The 10,651-nt window shown below is 56.4% G+C and overlaps 2 protein-coding genes across 2 annotated transcripts in view; one reads left to right on the forward strand and one right to left on the reverse strand.

Annotated features, from left to right (window-relative positions):
* SSH1 (slingshot protein phosphatase 1) overlaps positions 1-1,221 on the reverse strand; it is a 33,585-nt gene extending 32,364 nt beyond the window's left edge. The window contains exon 1 of the mRNA XM_056503890.1: positions 1,048-1,221. Within this exon, the coding sequence (XP_056359865.1) occupies positions 1,048-1,113 (66 nt within the window). The 5' untranslated portion in view covers positions 1,114-1,221. The remainder of the gene's footprint in view (positions 1-1,047) is intronic.
* Positions 1,222-2,030: 809 nt separating this feature from the next.
* On the forward strand, positions 2,031-10,152 carry DAO (D-amino acid oxidase). The gene is made up of 11 exons (XM_056503899.1): positions 2,031-2,157; positions 3,179-3,420; positions 3,534-3,648; positions 3,932-4,008; positions 4,386-4,451; positions 4,795-4,849; positions 5,288-5,392; positions 5,823-5,905; positions 7,391-7,508; positions 8,021-8,119; positions 8,403-10,152. The coding sequence occupies exons 2-11, from the start codon at positions 3,227-3,229 to the stop codon at positions 8,535-8,537; spliced, it is 1,047 nt and encodes a 348-aa protein (XP_056359874.1). The 5' UTR covers positions 2,031-2,157; positions 3,179-3,226; the 3' UTR covers positions 8,538-10,152.
* The last annotated feature ends 499 nt before the right edge of the window (positions 10,153-10,651 follow it).

Below are 10,651 nucleotides of genomic sequence, written 5' to 3' on the forward strand. Positions count from 1 at the left end.
TGGGGGCTGTGGGGGCTGTGAGGGGCTGAGCTGGGCTGGGGGCTGTGGGGGCTGTGAGGGGCTGAGCTGGGCTGGGGGCTGTGGGGGCTGTGAGGGGCTGAGCTCGGCTGGGGGCTGTGGGGGCTGTGAGGGGCTGAGCTGGGCTGGGGGCTGTGGGGGCTGTGAGGGGCTGAGCTGGGCTGGGGGCTGTGGGGGCTGTGAGGGGCTGAGCTGGGCTGGGGGCTGTGGGGGGCTGAGCTGGGCTGGGGGCTGTGAGGGGCTGAGCTGGGCTGGGGGGGGGGGGGGGTGTGGGGGCTGTGAGGGGCTGAGCTGGGCTAGGGGCTGTGGGGGCTGTGAGGGGCTGAGCTCGGCTGGGGGCTGTGGGGGCTGTGAGGGGCTGAGCTCGGCTGGGGGCTGTGGGGGCTGTGAGGGGCTGAGCTGGGCTGGGGGCTGTGGGGGCTGTGAGGGGCTGAGCTGGGCTGGGGGCTGTGGGGGCTGTGAGGGGCTGAGCTGGGCTGTGGGTGAGGGGCTGAGCTGGGCTGGGGGGTGTGGGGGCTGTGAGGGGCTGAGCTGGGCTAGGGGCTGTGGGGCTCAGGCCATGGGGCTGTAATGGGAGGAAGGAAGGCTGGGGGTCAGTGGCCATGGGGGGCTGCCGGGCTGAGAGCCATGAGGGACCAGCGCCTGAGAAGGACATGAAACTAGTGGCTGGGGAGACTGTGAGGGGCTGAGCTGGTGCCAGGGGGCTGTCGGAAGCCAGGCCATGGGGACTGAGAGGGGATGGAGACAGGAGAAAAGGGGCTGTGGAGGGACAAGGGGCCGCGACGGGGTGGAACCAAGGGCTGGAGGGGAAAAGCTGAGAAGGGTCAGAGCAGTGACGCCGGGACCATGAGGGACATTGTTCTGCGAGGTGATGGAAGCAGAAGCTTTGGGTTACGGGGTGCTGTGGGGGGCTGCAGGGGCCTGTCCCCGAGCGGGGCCTCACCCCGTCCCTCCCCGCTCCCCATTCACCACCCCCGGAGCTCACTCTCCCCTTCCCTCTCCGTCCCGGCCCCTCCCGGCACCGCTCACCTCGCTCGTGCTGGCCGAGGAGGCGGCGCTGGGGGTCGGCGAGCGCTGCAGGGTGACCAGCGCCATGGCTGCAGCTGCGGGGCCGCCGCCGCCTCCCCCTCACCCGGGAAGGGGCGGGGCCGGGCCGGGGCCTGCGGGGGAAAGGGCGGGGCCCGCAAGGGGCGGGGTTTCGCTCTATGGGCGGGGTTTCGCTCTATGGGCGGGGCTTGCTGCTGTGGGCGGATACCTGCTGAGATGGGCGGGGCTTCCCGCCCCCAAATCCCGCCCCGTCCCACCCCAAAATCCCATTCCGTAGCAGGGACACCTTCCGCAGCTTCCCCAGGATGTCCTGGCCTGGGACACTTCCAGGGATGCAGGGGCAGCCACAGCTTCTCTGGGCACTCTGGGCCAGGGTCTCAGCACCCTTACAGGGAGGGATTTCTTCCCAATATCCAACCTAAGCCTTCTCTCTGGCAGTGTGAAGCCATTCCCCCTTGTCCTGTCACTCCAAGTTGTAAATAGTCACTCTATTTTTCCATCAGGCTGCCTTCAGGTACTGCATAGGCCACAATTAGCTCCCTCCAAAGCCTTTTCTTTTCCAGGATGAACAATGCTGATTCCCTCACCCTCTCTTCCTACTCAAAAACTGAGCCAGAAGCTCTCGGTTTCCCAGATCCCACAGGAATCTTGTGTTCAAGAAGCAGCTGGATGTGACATTAGCGCTCTGGTCTAGTTGACAAGATGGTGATCAGTCAAAGGTTGACCTCAGGGGTCTTTTCCAATCTAAGCGGTTCTGCAAATGCAGACACTGAGAAATCACAGAATATTTACCATTGCAAAGACTTTTATGCCCACTGAACACATCCCTGTGTCCTGGTCCACCAGTGGTCACCATGGAGACGAGTGGCAGGGATGGCATTTTGCCACCGATGGTGGTGACCCCGTTTTCCATGACTCTGGGGCCGCCTGCCAGTGGCACCACGTGGGAACTCCACCTCCCTGGAGCCAGAGCAGACTTTGGCCCTGCTGCCCTGGACACTCAGACCTTGCCCTGCTGGGTTGTAACAACAATTCTGACTCTGAAGCCTCTGGACACAGCAGTGACTGCTCGGAGGACCCCACACTCTGCAGGTAAACTGATGGAAAATGTTTATTCCCGTTATTTTTTGGCAGATCCTCCTCAGCTGGTGCTGCAGGGGCAGCTGGGGCGAGTCCCTGTCCCTGGTGGAGGAGCTGACCCTGCTTCCCGAGGGTTACAAAACCACGGCAGATGGGAAGCAGCTCCCGCTGCGCCGTTCCGATGACTCATCCCTCCATCCCGGCAAATGTCAGTCCCCCTGTTGTCACAGCAGAGATGCTGGACTTCACCTTGTCCAAAAAAATCCCCTGAGCTGGAATTTATTCCTGCTCCCACCCCCAGCCCTTCCCCAAACTGGTCTTTGTCTGCTCCCTGCACAGGCAGTGACCACATGGCTTTTCCAAGTGCTGTCAAGAGGGAACCAGAGGATGGAGAGGGGCTCTCTGCAGCCAGAATTTACCCACAGCCATTCTCCCAGCTGTTCCCAGAAGGGTTTGGGGTGGTGGCACAGCCAAGGGCTGTCATGTGCAGCCCTGAGGGTGACAATGGTGTGAGGATCCAACCTTGCACTCATCACACCTGGCATTGCTCCCTGGAAAACACCTGCTGCTTCCCATATTTCTTATCTGTGCCCACCTCTTGCCTCCAGTGGCTGGGAAGGATTGTGAGCTGCTCAGAGCAGGGCTGGGTCACTGGGAACGGAGGTTCACAGTGTCCCTTGGGAGATGGAGCTCCAGCATCTCCCTGGCTGCTCAGCCCATGGCTGGTGGGACACAGAGGAGGATGCCAAGGCTGTGCCACCCTGTCCCAGGGCAGGACACACCTGGAGCTCCTAGTGCCAGGTGAGGAGTGGTAGCTGAGCTGCAGCCTTTCTGCTGGCACAGCCAGGCTGGAGACATTCCCCAGCCACTGTGAGGAACCACAATCCCCCATCCACGATTCCAGTGCCTGGTCAGCGCTTGAGGACGACCTGGGAGGCTTTACAAGAAAAGCACACGGGTGCACTATGAGGAGCTGTTCCAGCAGTGGAGCTGAGGCTCTGCAGGAGCTGATGTTCCTCTGTGGTGTTCCCAGCTTGTCCAGCAGCCCTTGGAGCCCTGACCCCCTGCAGCAGCCGGAGCCATGCGTGTGGCCATCATCGGGGCCGGGGTGATCGGGCTCTCCAGCGCCCTGTGCATCCACGAGCAGTTCCATGGCCTGCTGCCCTCCCTGGAGCTGGAGGTCTATGCTGACCACTTCACCCCCCACACCACCAGTGATGGGGCAGCTGGGCTGTGGCAGCCCTACCTGAGTGACCACGGCAACCTGCAGGAGACGTAAGGCAGGAGGAGGAGGATGGTGCTGTGTCCCCCTCCCTGTGTGCCAGGAGCTGCCCTGGCACAGCTCATGGGGCTGGCAGAGCCACCACTGTGTCCCATTCTCATCACAGGCTGTGGAATAAAGAGACATTTGATTACCTCCTCGGGCAGATGCACTCCCCAGCAGCCAAGGAAATGGGACTTTTCCTCATTTCTGGCTACAACCTGTTCACGGAGCCCGTGCCGGTAAGGAGCTGGGAAGGGCTCCAGCTCAGTGGCTCCCTGCAGTGGGCAGGGCTGTGCTTGTTCCCAGCCAATGCTTCCCAGTATTTCCCAGTTTGCCTTGTGACAGTGCCTGGGACACAGTGTTTTCTGTGCTCCCGAGGCAATATTGGTGTGAGGAAGGGCTGAGCCCTAGGAGAGTGGGAGTGACAGAGCCTCTCCAGCTGTCCTGTGTCCCTCTGGGATGGGCTGTGTCCCATGGTGATTCCAGCTCATTAATGATCTCTGAACTCTTCCTCTGCTGTAGGACCCATCCTGGAAGAACATTGTCCTGGGATTCAGGAACTTGACACCAAAAGAACTTGAACTCTTCCCTGGTTACAGGTATTTTTCAGTCTGTTTTTTGGAGACTCAGGTAGGACAGTCCTGGGTACCTCCAGAATACAGCCCTGGCATGGGGCAGTGGGACAAAGAACTGCAGGCATAGAAATGTCCTCAATTCTTTAAAACTGCTTCCCTTAAAGTAAGTAGGAAACAACTCAAATGGCCAAAAAAGCAGCAATGCAGCACAGAAACCATTCTAGCTCCTATCTTACCTCACCAGTGTCAAAATGGGGGAGGAAAAAAATTAAAAAGAGAGGACAAATCATGCACTAATGGGTCCCAGAGGGAATTGGGGTCCCAGATGCACAGTGGCTGTCAGGAATGTGGGGGCAGGAGGCTCCTGTAGGTCCTCACAGCTTCTTCTCCTCCTGTTTCAGCTATGGCTGGTTCAACACGGCGCTGATGCTGGAGGGCAGGAGTTACCTACCCTGGCTCACCAACAGGTGAGTGCAGCTGCTCCTGTTTCCTTTGGCTGCAGGTGTGGGTTTTCATGCAGCACATCAGGATAGAGTAGGCAGAGATGCATCCTTGGGAAGCAGGGAAGAGGGTCTGGAAATCCTGTTCATTGCCCCAATGGGGTAACACTTTAACAGTGAGCCCAGGCGTGTGTTTTTTGCATGACAAAAATGAAAGTAGTGGGATACTTGGAACTGCATCCAAGTGTTTTTGGCTTTGGAAGAATCTATGGCTTGATTTTATTCCTGTAATTTCTAATGCTGAGCAGGTGTCCTGGTATTGAACATTTGCTTTTAATTTGCCAGTAACAAATGAATTTGTGCTTCCCAGGCTGACGCAGAGGGGAGTGAAGTTTTTCCATAAGAAGGTTGGGTCTTTCCAGGAGGTGAGTGGGGATGTGGAGCCAGGGTGGAGGGCACAGCCCCATCCCACACTGGAGAAGCAGCATCCAGCAGGCAGGTGCTGCTCTAGGATATTCCTTGGCATGAATGATGGGCCAGGGGACAGCAGCAAGACTATGCCAAGATCCAGGAAATAAATTCTACCAGGAAAGATAAAGGATATTTGGGTGCTGAGGGATGGTTGACAGAGGACAGGGCAGAGCATTTATGCAGCGTGGATTGGCAGCTTTCCCTGGAATGGCTCGGTGGCACACATGGGGTGTCAGCAGGAGCGGGAGCTGGCCGTGCCCTGGATCTGGCCCTGATGGTTTATCCATTTCCTGCCTGTTGGAAAGAGCACTCTGCTCATTTGGAAGCAGGAATGTTGTGCCTCTGTGGCAACACCCCTGTGTGCTGCTCCCAGCCTGTCCCTCTCCCCTCAGCTGTTTGCCCAGGGTGTGGATGTGGTGCTGAACTGCAGCGGGATGCGAGCGGGGCACCTGCAGCCCGACCCGGAGCTGCAGCCCGGCCGGGGCCAGATCATCAAGGTGAGATCAGCTGGGACAGGCCTGGGGACTTCCCAAAAATGCTTCTGTAACCACCAGGAGTGCCTGTGCCCTCTGGGGAAAAGCTGGGCTTGTGGCTGGATCCACACTGGGATCAGGTGCTGATTCCTCATGTGAAACCAAGCAGGATCTCATTCCTGGTTCAGCTCTGGGAATGCTCTCAGTCCCCAGCCTGTTTCTCCATAGGGTGAGGGCTGGGGGAGGTCAGAATGCTGACAATAAAAAGACATCAAATGGGAGAAGATGATGATTATTTGGAGAAACACAGGAGAGTAGAAAGCTCCTCCCTACCCGCACTCCTGTGTTCCCATCTTCCCAGCACAGGGAACTCAGAGCTAAGGGAGGGTCCCATATCTGGTCCCTCGTTTCCCTCCCACCCTCCAGCTCTGACTTCCTCTCCTTCACCTCCCAGGTGCTGGCCCCATGGGTGAAGCATTTCATCATCACTCACAACCTGAAATCTGGGATCTACAACTCTCCCTACATCATCCCGGGGTAAGTGACGATGGCTGAGGCAGGGCTGGCTGGCACTGGTGACATTCCTCTGCCAGTGTCCCCAAAGCCTGGTCTGGGACATGGCTCCTGCTGGTGTCTGCCAGGCCTGGCTCATCCCTAGTGCTTTTCTTGGCTGTGTGGGAGGAGAGCAGAAGGACATGGGCAGCAAAGTGAGGGAGCTCCCAGTCAGCACAGAGAGCTCCCTGCACCATGGTGTTCCATGTCCTGTCCTTTTCCAAGGACCAAATCCCACCAAAGCAAACTCAACCCTGGCCAAGTCCCCAAAACAGCCAAACACTGACAGTGGAGTGGATATTTTGGGGGAGATCTTTTGTTTTCACATCTATAGCCATCTTTATTATCAACCAAACTGTGGTGCAGCAGCTCAGGGTGGGGAAAGGCACTGCTGATCCATGCTCCTATAAAAACAGGGCAAGACTTCTTTTCCTTCAACATAACCTCCCTAGGAAAGCTCAGCCTTGCCCTCACTGTCCCCTGAGCTGCTGCTGAGCCTGGGAGCATCTCCTTGGGTTTATCATGGAATCATGGAATATCCTGAGCTGGAAGGGACCACAAGTATTCAGTCCAACTCCTGGCCCTGCCCAGGGAGCTATACCATGGGAGGGATAAATAAATCCATCTGCTGTTCATCCCAGCTCTGCTTCCTCCCAAGGGGCTGCAGTGACCCTGCTCTGGCAATGGAGAGGGGTCTTTAAGCTGGAATTTGAGTGCTGCATCTCTGGCACTTCCTAATGTCCTAATATTTCAGGCTTAGGCAGTAAGCCAGGATGTAAACAGGAGCTTTGCAGGCTCACAGCCCCCATGCAGCATTTTCTGAGTGATTCCTGATCACAGTCCCAGCCACAGATGAATTCCTCTGCCTGTGCTTGTTTTAGCTTGAGCTGTCAGAGCTGAGCACAAGGCTGATCCCAAAGGAAGAGCTGGATCCAGTGCTCATGTGTCTCTCTGCTGGAGAGCTCAGCCCTGGAGGGTCCCTCTTTCTGTTTTTGTGCTTCCCAATGATCAAGCAAGGTGTTAGAAGGGTCCAGTCAGCACAGACCCCTCCAAGCCCCCTCAGTCTTAACCTGCCTCTTGTCCTGTTAATCCACAGGAGTTTGTGGCAGCAGCAGCAGCACCAATCTGTTCTCTGTGTTCCCCTCCAGAGCCATCCCATTCCTTGCAGCTCTTCCTGAGCCAGGCAGGAGCAGACCTGTTTGATAAGGATGGAGTTATCTGTCTGCTTTGCCCAGACAAGGAAGGGCTGACAGGATTTAATGAGTGACATGCTCACGAGCAGACGTGCAGGCACCGCTCTCTGCCTGCTCCATGTGGGAGTTTGAGTTTCTCCCACAGGAGTATTTTGCAGGTTCAGAGTGTAGCAGGATCCAACACCACACTCACACAGTGTCCCCTCCATGTGGTGGCCCCACAGGGGACAGCTGGGGACAAGTCACCACCGTGTGTCTCCTTTGGCTGCCGGTGCAGGAGCGAGTTCACGGTCCTGGGAGGGGTTTACCAGCACGGGAACTGGAGTGAGGAGAACAGTGCCAAGGATCACAAATCCATCTGGGACAGCTGCTGCCAGCTGCTCCCACCTCTCCAGGTGGGTGACCCCACTGCCAGCATGGGGCACAGGGAGCTGGGGGGTCAGGATGCAGGAGTGGCACTGGGACAATCACAGGACCTTGATATTTCCATGATTTGGGCTTTCTGTGTGTCCATCATTGACACCTGAGACTCTTCTACCTGGCAGGGCTGGGGCTGGCACTGAGACAAAGTTTGTAGGGATAATAATTACTCATGGCTAGTAAAAATTAGAACCAGGGCTTTGGTTATGGTGTCCCTATACCTTTAGAGAAGGGCTGTGTGGGGTGAAGCAGGGTTGTGTCCACTCCCAGTGCTGCTGTTATTCCCTGGATTAGCAGGAAAGGTGATCTGGGGCTTTGGCACAGGGATTTGCCTCAGCTCCAGGCTGGCACTGCCATCCCAAATTGTTGTGCCTGGAGCTGCTGCACGATGGGGAACCCCCTGTCTCAGGGCTCACCTGGTGCTGTGAGCTTTGGCTGGTGGGATTCCAAGGAATGCTGTGCGGTGCTCATGTGCTTTTGCTTCCAGAAGGCAAAAATCGTCGGGGAGTGGAGCGGCCTGAGACCAGCACGGCCCTCGGTCCGCCTGGAGCGGGAGAGCATCCGCCTGGGGAATCTGCAGGGAGAGGTACCCGTCCAGCCCCGGGGGCCGAGGCTGGTTAATGACTGTGTTAATTGTGCCCGGGGCACTGATCAACAAGCCCTGTTCCCGTCATCACCTCTCTCACCAACAGCGAGGGAATCTTTGAGCCCAGGATGAATGTCAGAGATACTGAAACAAATGATTGATGTGGCTGCCCCATCCCTGGGAGTGCTCAGGGATCGGTGGGACAGGGCTTGCAGCAACCTGGGACAAGACAAGCTTTGAGATTGCCCCCAAGCCATGCTGGCATTCTGTGCTTCTCCCCCAGGTGATTCACAACTACGGGCACGGCGGGTTTGGGATCACCATCCACTGGGGCTGTGCCATGGCGGCAGCGCGGCTCTTCGGGAGCATCCTGCAGGAGAGGAAGCAGCTGGCCACCCCCCCAGGGCCCCGCCTGTGAGCGCCAGCTCCCTGGAATGTGACAGCAGTAGCTTAGGAATCACAGCAGAAGGATGGGAACAACACAGGGATACACACACGTGCTGTTTGCCCCTGCTGCAGCTCTGGCTCTCAGCGTCTCATTTCCATTTCCAGATGGCTCCACTCCCTCCACAACCTGCCTGGAGGAAGGGCTTTCAAATATCAACTAATTACCCGTGGCAAAGTGCACCAAGTGCTGCCTGGGATCAGCCTGGGTTCAGCTGAACCCTGGACAGTCCTGCTGTTGAACCCTGAACAGTTCATCTGCACCAGGGGACAGGATGTGAAACGGAGCTGGGGACACCTGAGGTCTGTGCTGGCTGCTCCAACACCCAGGGTGTAATTAGATTTACAGGCTCCCCCCAGGAGGCAAAAGCTCCTTAGTAGGAAGAAGCTCTGAGGCTCCCAGGGAAGCCACAGCAGCTCTGGGAGCACGTGCCTGGGTTACAGCAGTTTTCCTCACATTCCTGCCAGGACAAAGCTCAGGCCACAGCACCTGCTTAGTGTAGCTGGCACCAGACAGCAGCACTTGCCTAAAATGGCCTTTCCAAACGATGTTTTAGCAACAAAAGCAACTTGTTCCTGCCCTGTGGGCTTGCCAGGCTCTAAGTATAGCAGAGAGCATAAGAAAATAGCTCTTCTTGTCCCTAAAACTCCCACGGGCCCCTCAGCTTCCCATTTCTCCCAGCTGTGGGACACAGCTCAGAGAGAGGGCCTGCCTTGGGAAAGCTTGTGCCCCTCAGAGGAGGAGCAGGACTTTTTGGGGTGTCCAGGGATGCTGCTGGGGACCCAACACACTGTTCTGAAGATACAGCCTGGTTGATTTTCCCATGCCAGGTGTCTTTCCTGCTTTACAAACCATCCCAGACAGGGCACAGGATGGTGAGGAAACCTGAAATCCAAAGGCTGTTCTGAGGCCAGCACAGTGCCTGGCTCACTCTCCTGTGTGGATAAGCCAAGTGCTCCTTACTCATCCGTGATGCAGCTCCTCTCTGCTGAATAATCCATGTGCCAGGAATAGCTCAGCAGCATGGAGTGGGGGAATGGGGGATGTCTGAGTGCATCTCCATGCTGGGCTTAGCAAACAGCTGGAAATTGGGAGCCACTGACATGCCCAGTCTGTCCAAAGGAGTTCCAGCTTCCCTGGAAATGTTGCAGTCACTGGGTAGAATCAGGAAAAGGAAAACAAAGGCCGGAGAAAATTCCCTGCTGATGAATGCTGAACTCAATGGTCTGTGATGCCACCTCAGGAAAAGCCATTCAGGGGAACTGGATCCCTTTGGTTTCACTTATTCCAAATACGAGACAGTCAGGAGCACATTCTCTGCTGTAAATCCAGCCCCACTTTGGTGATTTTGGGAAAATTCTGCTGGACAAACAGAGGGGTAGGAAATCACTGTACACCTGGCAACAAGCAGCTGATTCTGGTGATCTCAGAGCCTGCAGGAGCCACTGCCCTGTGATCTCACACGGCCTCTTGGCAAACAGGAATGGGCTGATCTTATTAATTTTATTTGCAGGTTAATTCTGTTTGGTTTCTAAAGGCCTCAATTTAATCTGTGTGACCAATAAAGGGAATGTTCACATCTCTTGTGCATGATGCTTCTTCCTCTCAGTGATGGCATGGGAAGGGCCTCAAATGCTGATTCCATGGAAATGTCCCAGCAGATCATCATTCCATGTCTCCATGCACGTTTTTCCTAAACATTTCATCCTGGAGAAGTAGGAGTCATCACTCTAGATTTGGAGCAGAGCAGGGAACCTGGAATATCATGGTGTGAAGGTCTGTGGTTGATGACAGTCCCAGGGTATTAAGAACTCAGAGAAATCACAGAATGTGGATTTGGATGGGAAGGGACCTTGAAGATCATCCAGTCCCATCACCCTGTCAGGGCAGGGACACCTTCCACTATCCCAGGTTTCTCCAAGCCCTGTCCAACCTGGCCTTGGACTCTTCCAGGGATGGGGCAGCCACAGCTTCTCTGGGCAAATTCCCTTTTGAGGGATTGAAGTTCACTCCTGAGGCCAGGGAGAGGTCAGGAAGTCAGGGAATGGGGTCTGGACAATTCCTGCATGTCCTCTGACACACACCAA

This window comes from Oenanthe melanoleuca, chromosome 15, assembly GCF_029582105.1.
Source record: "Oenanthe melanoleuca isolate GR-GAL-2019-014 chromosome 15, OMel1.0, whole genome shotgun sequence".
NCBI lineage: Eukaryota > Metazoa > Chordata > Aves > Passeriformes > Muscicapidae > Oenanthe > Oenanthe melanoleuca.